The sequence below is a fragment of the Neolamprologus brichardi genome, chromosome 14 (genome assembly GCF_056152115.1).
Source record: "Neolamprologus brichardi isolate AB-2024 chromosome 14, ASM5615211v1, whole genome shotgun sequence".
NCBI lineage: Eukaryota > Metazoa > Chordata > Actinopteri > Cichliformes > Cichlidae > Neolamprologus > Neolamprologus brichardi.
In genome coordinates, this window is record NC_142117.1 from 31,066,795 (window position 1) to 31,077,671 (window position 10,877).

Below are 10,877 nucleotides of genomic sequence, written 5' to 3' on the forward strand. Positions count from 1 at the left end.
AGTGTTATGAAAATGTAAATCATACTGAAAGATCTGGAAGAACTACACCTAAATCAACACATGAAGAAATTTGTAAAGAGCCACTTTTAAATATAACTTCAAACAGATTTTTTTCTTTAAAAAAAAGAAGATTAAACTGGCAATTTGCATATGATATGACATTTTAACAAAATATTTAAAAAAAAAAATCATAGCACACACCGGCACACTGGCCATCACACAGTTGCCTAGGAACTCCAGGTGGGGATGAAACAGCATGTAAAACTCTTCTGGAAAAAAAACCCATCACTTTTATCACTGACGATGTTGCTTAGTGAACGCTGGGCAATACCACCCTGCTATACCTAGTTTAAAAGCAGGTTGACTGCCATCGTAAAACTGTCTAAATAAATGGGTCAAAGTTATAGCTTTAACAGCTAAGCACCCACAAAAACATAAAAATGAAGTGCTTACATTATTGTGGATCAACTGAAAGTTATTGCAAAATAAGTTAAACTATAAATTAAGTTAAATGTAGTTCACTAGTCCACAACACTGCCTGCAAGGTTACAACAGTTGCTACCGGACCAAATCTAGATTACATCATCTAGATTACATCCTCTGCTACAACTGCAAAAATAAGAAAAAAGCTTTCCCTTACACCTCCCAGTGTAGGAGAGAAGGTGCTTTTGTACTTGATAGAATGATTAAATTTCAAATTACCTCCAGTACTGAATACAATGATTGATTATTTCTTTCGTACAAATAACTGGATAAGATACAGTATTTTTGCATAGCATAGTAAGCAGGCAATTAAAGAGTAGAAGATAGGCAGCGGGTTTTAAGGATTCTTTGGAATGAATTGCTCAGTTTAAAACATAAATTAGTAATATGTTTGGCAATTGCTTGAGCATCAAGTCGGCACTGACGCCTGTCCTCACCACATATTTTTGTGGTTGTATGCATGACATGTAATTTCTCTACAGGAAAGGGCAGAGCAGGCTGTACCTGCTGCGGAGACTCAGGTCGTTTGGAGTGGAGGGCCCACTCCTGAAGACCTTCTATGACTCTTTTACGGTGTGGTCTACTGGGGTGGCAACATCTCTGCTGGGGACAGGAAGAGACTGAACAGGCTGATCCGAAGGGCCAGCTCTGTTCTAGGATGCCCTCTGGACCCAGTGGAGGTGGTGAGTGACAGGAGAATGGCGGCTAAGCTGTCATCCCTGTTGGACAACATCTCCCACCCCATGCAGGAGACTCTGACAGCACTGAGGAGCTCCTTCAGTGGGAGACTGCGGCACACACGGTGTGGGACGGAAAGATTTCACAGGTCTTTCCTCCCCACTGCTGTCAGACTCCACAACAAAGACTTTAACTGATCAAACGCACACATCCACAAATGTGCAATAACACTAATGTGCAATAATCTTTTCTGGCATCGTTGTATTTTTACTCGGTTGTATATAGCATTTGTATTCTATTTTTATCTTCCATCCATCCATCCATCCATTCGCTTCCGCTTGTCCTTTTCAGGGTCGCGGGGGGCGCTGGAGCCTATCCCAGCTGTCATAGGGCGAGAGGCGGGGTACACCCTGGACAGGTCGCCAGTCTGTCGCAGGGCCAACACACAGGGACAGACAACCATTCACACTCACATTCACTCGCACATTCACACCTAGTGGCAATTTGGATTATCCAATTAACCTATCCCCACAAGCTGCATGTCTTTGGATGGTGGGAGGAAGCCGGAGTACCCGGAGGGAACCCACGCAAACACGGGGAGAACATGCAAACTCAAATACTATTTTTATCTTATTGTATATTTTATTATATTTTATTCTACTGTATATAGTATTTTATTTTATTCTATTCTGTACAGTTGTGTACTGTATTTATTCTTATTGTATTCTAATTTTTGCTTCATAACTTTTGCACTGTCCACTTCCTGCTGTGACAAAACAAATTTCCCACGTGTGGGACTAATAAAGGTTATCTTATCTTATCTTATCTTAATTTGTGATTTTCTAATACCATTATACGCTGGATAGAATTCATGATTAAGCAGAATAGGTAATTTACTACAGTACAGTTTATCACAAGCAAACTTATTTCAATAAACTATTTTAAGTTTTACTTGCTGGCAGATTAATTTTTATATTATGTCGGCCCATCCTTATCAAGTTCTTTGCAAGAAGGTTTAATGTCCTTGAATTCCTTCTCATCAGTCTGTGAAACGTCCACAATTATGTCCTCAGTCTGATGTTTTCCTTGCGTTTCTTCGTCAGTACCCAACATTTCTTCCTCTGGCAATGAACATATTTCATCACATTTCAGAGAAGGGAGTTTTTTCCTTTTGTGAAGGGATCCAGTGTTTGAATCTTCTGTGGCAGCCTCATTTTGAGTCTGTCCTGCAGTAGACAAAATAACTGAACCACTGGTTTGGCTATTAAAGCAAGCAGACCTGGTGATTTTGGCAGGTTGTAGGGTGGTGTTGGTAGTGTTGGTAGTGGCAGTGAACATATCAAAGATGTTCTGCTTCTGTTGAGACTCATCAATAGGGAATTTAGGAGAATATTTGAATGGATTTCCAGGGTAAGCCAAGGTGGTACTTGCAATATTACCTGCTAGTCCGGGTTTACCTTTCATCATTCCCAGAACTTCAAAGCGAAAGCTGGAGATATCCTGTTTGAGCTCCTATCAATTATTGGGAATCTGAGATTAAACAGTGGAAAAAATATATGGAAAACATAATACAACTGGGTATTTAAGTTTAAATGATAAAGAATTTTATGCTACCTTGAAATTTTCTTCTGTCAACCCCTGCTCTGTCTTGGCATCTCTAATCATTGCAGCCACATATCGTTTCATGAGGTTCTTCAAAACCTCCTAAAACACATTATTTTTAAACAAGCGAAGAGTTATGTTTACATTTAACCATTTACATTTAATCGAAATAGGATAGTTAAAAAAAACAACAAAAATAATAAACAATACAGTACAATATAATACAAATTATTACCTGATACTCATGGCTTAATTTTACATTTCCAGCTGCACGTCTCTGCAATTACAAGAAAAACAAAAGGCTCATTAAGACAGCACCAGGTTATTTCCATTTTCACTGATTAGGTGATTTTTTTTTCTTACTTGCTCTTTTTCAATAGGTAATCGTTTGACACACATTAACATGGATGAATTCATTTTCGAAGCCACTTAGAGGCTGTAATAGTAGACAGGGTATAAACAGGCATGCATGAAAATGTATGACATGCAGTGGTGACAGTACAGGTCAGAGAAAATCTCTGGAAACACTTTACCCCCAAAGTTTCAAAGGTTTCAAGACGGTTTGTGCTCGGTCTCCTAAACAAATGTGTTTTTATCCATCCAATTAGATAATAAACTGACTTTGGACTGGGTATTAAATTGAATGGAGATGGCAAAGTTCCCCCTTCTTCAAAATAGCTCATCCATAATTTTGTTCGTGCAAATTTCCACTCTATGTCTGCATGATCCTGAAAAGAAACACAAACAATTCATAGAGCAGATTAGGCAGATTATTTTGATAACTCCAATGGGAAATAAATAATTGTGTAATCTTTATTTTGCTACTTACAGCAATGTGCTGGTATGAGTTGTTCATCATTGCGATTAGCATGTTTAGAAGCACTACCAGGGAGATGATATTATAGGTGCCAAACATGGTAGAGCCGACAAATTCTGTGAATGTATGGTCCGGCTCCACGTTCGTCACGTACAGGTTAATCAGCCCAAAGATAGACCAAAATAATGACTGCAGTGTTTCGAATAGCCTAAAAAGAACACAACCATACATCACAGCATGCACTGTTGGAAAAACAAACATATTAATCAAGTCAGATTTTCAGGGGTAATTTATGTAAGAATTTCAACTTGCGTGGAGAAAGCGTTGTTTTGCTGATTACAGCGGATGCCCTTGCAAGTCCCGTTATTTGTTTCATAGTAAAAATAGAGCTGGTTGAGGCCATTGGCAAATGCTAGCAGCACTAGACAGTAGATGAAGAGAAATTTAAGTATGTCCAGAAGCATGCGGCCCAATGAAATCTGTAAAGGCCCCAAATGGGAGTTGGCAGTGAAAAGACTAATGAGACGCAAGGAGCTGAAAATGTTGGCGATGGAAAACAATGCCTCTGCCACCAACGTTGGGTGCCACGTTTCCCAGGTGTCTCTCAACTGGCACTTTGCACTGTACTGTTGAAAAAAAGAACAATAGTCAGACATGCTCAATATTGATAGCACACAATGTCAATTTTTCCGGCATGATGCTTGCACCAGCACAAAGTAATAAATAAAACAGACAGACAGACAGAAAATATAAATTACCTTAATATAGGCAACAATCTTCAGTGAAATTGTTGCAAGATACAAAGAGTTCATTATAAAATCCATCAGGTTCCACCAGTCATCTATGTAGTCCTCAAAACCACTATCCCACATCTGTTTGATCTCAGCCCATAAAAAGCCTTCAAGGAATGAAAATAAGATGTGTCATTGTTGTATTTTTGCTCAGGTATTTGTCCAGAGGCAAACACACATGAGACGCAATGAATGAAATCATGTGACAAACCTCTGCTTAGACTACAGTGTTCATGTACACAGGAGTGCAGTCTAAAAAAGAGTCTGCAATATGTGTGTGTATTATTACCAAGCACCCAGGGCAGGATTATCCATTCCACAATGGTGGGTGGTGGGCCCTGACGGTGTTCCAACCGATCATCGCTCTGTAAATGCTGCGAGGCCAAGAAGAGCAGGAAGAGGAAGGTCAGGTAGGAAGCAGTGTGACAGATGAACTTGATGAAAGGCTTACGGATGAATAAGCCATAGCGGCTCTTGGGAGCGATCAGGTAGAAGATGGATAACAGTGGAAACATAAGGCCAATGAAGATACAAGTGATGAGCTTTACTGCCCAGTGACGCCTCCTCCAGCCTGGGAATTCATCATACCAGCGAGACGCCAGCAGCTGCTGGCAGTTGGGCTGAGCAACAAACTAGGAGACAAAGAGAGAGACAAATAAAGATTAAAGATGTTTACATGAAATAGATTGTTTTTTATTTACCCATCTGTCTCTCAGGTCCAACCAAAAACTGACTAAACAGAAAAAAAGGGTAATTAATGGTACACAAAAGATGTGCAAGTTTTTTGCCACAAAAGATCAAGAACTGCAAAACGACTAGAAACATTCATTCAAGACAAAGAGTTTCTAAAAGGTATTTTTAAAGTGATGTTCAACGCTCTGTTAAGAAATGATTGCCAAATCTTTTCCCCATGCACATTTTCTCTGCTCTGTGAGATTTGATATAAAAGTCTGTTGGACATCTGCAGATGGTGATGGAATTCAATTTCAGCGTAACCCAGTTATGGCTAAATGGATCCCAATTATGGTACTAAAAAGCATTTTGTTGCGGGTGATGAGGTCATCTATCAGTGCAGAATCTGCCTTTTCAAAGTTTCCTTCAGTAACTGTCCTGGACAGATTTGAACTTGACATAAAATGACCGGAGGCAAATCGTGGCATCTGGAAGGAACAGATTTTGTATGGGGACATTTTTTGAAGGTGAAAATGACCCTACACAGATCTCACGCTAGACTCCTACATCAGTTAGTGTTCTTACTTCTATTTCACAATATATTGCAAATTACATCATATATAACATTGATATTCACTCTATTATCTAAAAATTCACAGATAACACTACCACTATTTTTAATAGTTACTGAGAATCCAAAATTCAAAATCAGTTAAATATATTTTGTACTTTTTAAACACTTAACACTTTGGATTTGGAGTTTGAGCTCAGGTTTAGAGGAAAATGTGCAAAAGCAGAGTGAGCACAGCAAGTAGCAAGAAAAGAAACCTCCAGAGAAATCTCCAAAGAATACAAGAAAGAAGACTTTCATGATCCTAATATTGCTGACATCAAACAAGTTCTTGTTTGTGTAGTCCAATTAATATTTAATATAATTTTTTTAAATCCTTGACTCACATGGCTCTGTGTCTGTCTTTTTAATCTGAATTGTTATGATAATTGCTATTATTGTTATTAATAAACAATGATATTCTACACTCATGAGCCACTCTATTAGGTACATGTGCACAACATGTTACAACAAAGATTTCTAATGATGGCAAACATGGCAACAACTCATGGCATGCAGACATGGCCAGAACAACTTGCTGAGGTTTAAATGCGCACAAGAATTAGAAATGATTTAAGTGACGTTTAATATTACATGGCTGTTGGTGTCAGACAGGGTGGTCTGAGAAAACTCCTGATCTACTGGGATTTTCCCACACAGACTCTTCTACTGTGCACAGAGAATGATACAAAAAGAAAAAAAAAAGCAAAATATCCAGTAAAAAGCAATTTTCTGATACAGTTGGCTGAGGAGGATGGCCAGATGGCTTTGAAGTGATAGACTAGACATGGTAGGGTCAGAATATGGCATAAGCAACATGAAAGCATAGCTTTTCAACAGTCCAGGTTAGTGATAGTGGTGTATGGTGTGGGCGATCAGCATTTAAACACCACAGTGTACTTCAGTGTTATTGCTGACCATGTTCATCCCTTTATGACCACAGTGTACCCATTTTTGATGATTCCTTCCATCGGGATAACTCTGCATGTCACAAAGTTAAAATCAAGTCACCAGAATATTGGAAAAATGTTACCTTGTGTCATGACAAGGTAACATAATACAAAATAATACAGAGACCCCCTATGAGCAATAAACAGTGGAAGCAAAAACCACATTTTAAGAGGAAGAAACCTCGGGCAGAACCAGGTTCCAGAGGGAGACACCATGGTTGGGGGTAATGGGAATTACTTTTTATCATCAGTTCAGTTTTCTGTAAGGCCCATTAAATATAATGCTTTTTTATTTTTAAAATGTGCTGATGTAGAATTTACAAATAATCACATAAGCTGAAAATCAAATGTCAAAAATGTTTTTAAAAAAAGAAAGAAAAAAAATATTTTTCTTTTTCTTACCAAGATCATTGTTCTCACTTCAGGCTCACTGGAGTTCATTTAGGCCAAATGATTAGATAAACAAAATTAGTAGGAAGGCCTGTCTAAAGCCTTTTCCATGGAGATAAATTGTAGCACACAGAACTGTTGGCAGTCATACTGATCTTTCTTATTCATGTCACCAACTGTGCCATCAAAAAACTCTGCTGACTCTTAAAGCCTCAATTCTAACACTACATGGGTGGTATGAGCCATTAACTCTGCAAATACTATACAACTGCTGTACACAAACAAGACCCAAAAGCTCCACACGGCCTCTCTAATGAGTGGAATAAATGAAAGACACCCGCTGAGTGCACGCAATGTGTACTTTATATTCCAGTCTGTTAACCAGGAAACACCAAAACAAACAAAGCAATCCTGAATTTGTAACAGTGCAAGTCGACTTAAACCATATACCAGAAAGAGCTGCACGTGAAAACATGAATGCCAGGTGGATTGAACATTAACTGGTGTTTACTCTAACAGCTTCCTGATATAAACGCTGTGTGATGCACTGATGTGACAATAGCACTGATCACTGTCAGGCGAATTCACAGGGAGCAGGTGGGGTCAGGTGACCTGCCTCTGCCTCTATACATGCTCTACAGAGACACCACCCTTAGCAAAACAAAACAGAGTCTGAGGGTGACTGGATTCTCCCAACACTATCCGCCGTTTAGGTGTGAAAAAAAGTTACATGTTGTGACCTGACACCAAAAGCACCACCTTTTAAAAACTTGTTGTCACCTGCTCTGTGTTAGGTTGATATTCATGCAATGTACTGTTATACTCCAATATAAATTTAATATACATATAATTATGAATGACACAGATCTTTGTGTGGATGCCACAGTATCTAATTATTAGTAGGGTTTTCTTTCATTTGCAGCAAATAATACAAAACTGGTATGTAATTGATAAATATCCAGAGAATATGTTAAAAGACACTAAAAGGTCCCCACCCAGTTTAAAATATTATGAGTTTGTATTTCAGGGAAATGGCCATTACTTCTCCCATCATTATCCTCAATTATCCAATTATCGTGGGATTCTCTAAGAGGGTTACTGTAATGCATCGCTAAGAGCCAGCCTGGCAATTACATATTGCTCTAAACTCCCACAGGACATCTCCACCCAGGCCATTTACAGCTCATCTTGGCGCATTTCTTGTCATCTTCAAATAGGGTGATTCTTATTACTTGTTGCCAATCTGCATGTGCACTGGTGTAGACAAATTCATGTATTATTCATGTCTGTATAATTCTGTATTCATGTCTTTTTCACCTTAAAAATATCCAGAAAAAAAACGTTTTGTTCCAATGTGACAAAGACCACATCAAAATCAAATAAAAGCTCACCTCTTTCTGGGAATATTTGATAGCCAGTTTCAGTCGGGCCAGCTCATTAATGTTCTCATCCAGCAACGGGTTGATGTTGTCACGGTAATTGAGGATTACTTCCAGCTCTCTGGAACTACGAGTCTGGTCCAAGAGGTCCTTTGCAAATTGTTTACATGTACGGGACAGCTCTTCATACTCTGATTTAAATTCGTTCTCCACCGTGCTGAGCTCCTTCAGCTCCCAGCTAAGCTGAAATGCCGTGAGGAAAGGATCCTCGCTTGAGAGGGCAATGAGCGACGGGCTGGCAAGGGCCTTGTAGATATTTAGACGAGAACGGGAGTGACGCAGGACATCCACGTCTGAACTGGACACACACTCCATACAGTTACAACGTATAGCGTGTGGCTGGGGTATAGAAACACCTCGCTGCAAGAGCAGTTTGATGATCTCATAGTTGTTAGTTTGAGCTGCCAAGATGATCGGAGTAATGTCTGGGGTGAAGTCTGAAAACTGTTTGTCCAGCAGAGCCGATGGAACCTTTTGAAGAAACCAACAGAGCAACACACAAATGAATTGACATAAAATAATGCATTTACGGTACACAAACATTTTATCACAAAAGTACAATGCTTTTAAACCTCTCGCAGGAACTGAAACAACTCTTTGACTGGATCTAATTTCATTTGTCTTCAGTCTCTAACCATCTTGTCTAACAGCAAGCACACAACTAATGGCTTGTGGTTCAGCTGGCCTCAAAGTGACTTCCTGGTTGGAAGCAACACCCTGTTTTTCCCTTTTCACAGAATACATAGAGAGAAGCAAGCAGTACTGGAAGACCTAATTTACAAAGATGTCAAGAAGCTGAACACAAGCGGGGCCTTTCTCAAAGAGTCTGATAAGCAGACTGTGGAGAATGGCTAATTTGTTGTAAAAGCTGTAGCAGAAAGGCCCACAGAATAGGGGTTCGGTAACTTATGAGAGAAGATAATAGCTTTATTCCCTAAATCATCCAGTCGTAGCTAGAATACAAGGGCAAAGAACACACTTATTTGCATCTTATCTCTTTCAGAGTCAGACTAGAAAATAAAATGATTTTTCTCACTGCTCCTACTTAAACATATGAGGAGTTTATATACAAATATTTAACAACATATTTCTGTATACAAATATAATCATATAATAATTAGTAACTTGTAGTAAGACACTGAGACACTTCTGCTCAAATGTAACCTTGTATAGTAAACTCATTGCCACAACATGTCTTTATGCAAATACATTACAAAATATAATATAATATAATGTACATTAACCACATGAGGCTCGCAGATTTTCTCAATGCCAGGCTGAACAAATTAATTAATTTAAAAAAAATCAGTATGTTCAAAGGTCAGCAATAACTAAACAGATGGTACCTGCTTTTCCCCACGTGGCTTCTTGTGGTTGAGCAGCAGCTCAACGGCCCCCACTACCTCTTTACGGATGGCATGTAGCAGGGCATCACCCACGTGTACATTAAAGCTGAGGAGCAGCTCAATAATCTCCAGGTTCTCGTTTTCAATAGCAATGAGCAGAGCTGTGCGTCCCAGGGGGTCAACGCAGTTGATATTGATCCTGAAGTAGATCTCAGCCTCTTCCAGAGCTTGCTTCACGCTGGCGTAGTCCCCCTTCTCTACAGCCCCCAGGTAGGCCCGCTCCAGAGCAGAGAGCTCCGATTCTGCCCGCACGATCCGCAGAGGGATGCGGTCCCTGTACGTGGAGCTGTCAGCTTTCTTATAGTACAGCTGAGACATTGCTGCCCAAACTGTCTCAGTCTTCACGGAGAATTACTGAAAAATAAAGACAAGAAAAAATACCAAGTCAACTACTGACAAAGACTGACCGTGTTATACTTCTATACACGAAAAAGACACATTTCTGCTCACATGACACATTTTGAGATGCCAGTGTGTAACCATAAACAAATCAAACAAATAAAAAAAACAAATAAAAACACGTATGTTTGCCTTTAAAACATTGTAAAATATATAATTAATCACCCATACTAACACAACGAATAACAATAACATATCATCGTCATCTAAACGATGATTAAAGTTGTTTTTCGCTTAAAAATGCACGAAAACAAGCGACTAAAATCCTTTAGTTTTCGTTTAAAGTACCCTAGTACTTGTTTAATTGTGGCTTTAATAATATACGAAGGAATACAAACTTTACCTCCTGATGTTTTCCAGTTGTAAATCACATGAAGCAGTCGACGAAGCTCCGCGCACAGCTGTAGTCGGAAAGGGAAGCTGCGTGCTCTGATTGTTTTTAATCTCTGGAGTCTCCACCAAAGAGTCTGCAACTTAATGGGATGTCAAGTCCCCTGCCCACCCCTTTCCTTCAATTTACCGCATATTTCTCTGTAAAATACACTTAAGAAAACAGCACGTGACGTTCATCCAGCGCAGTTTCTATACACGGTAACTTTGTTTGTAGATTTAAGGACATTAACACTGGTGTAGCAGGTGT

The 10,877-nt window shown here is 39.2% G+C and overlaps 1 protein-coding gene across 1 annotated transcript; it reads right to left on the bottom strand.

The window, feature by feature from the left end:
- Positions 1 to 823: 823 nt before the first annotated feature.
- On the bottom strand, positions 824 to 10,676 carry trpc4b (transient receptor potential cation channel, subfamily C, member 4b). Its single transcript, XM_035910258.2, has 11 exons — positions 10,581 to 10,676; positions 9,779 to 10,192; positions 8,385 to 8,903; positions 4,661 to 5,003; positions 4,339 to 4,478; positions 3,893 to 4,206; positions 3,593 to 3,788; positions 3,297 to 3,491; positions 2,999 to 3,040; positions 2,776 to 2,865; positions 824 to 2,673 (listed from the first exon to the last, which is right to left on the bottom strand). The coding sequence occupies exons 2-11, from the start codon at positions 10,154 to 10,156 to the stop codon at positions 2,137 to 2,139; spliced, it is 2,754 nt and encodes a 917-aa protein (XP_035766151.2). The 5' UTR covers positions 10,157 to 10,192; positions 10,581 to 10,676; the 3' UTR covers positions 824 to 2,136.
- Positions 10,677 to 10,877: the final 201 nt, after the last annotated feature.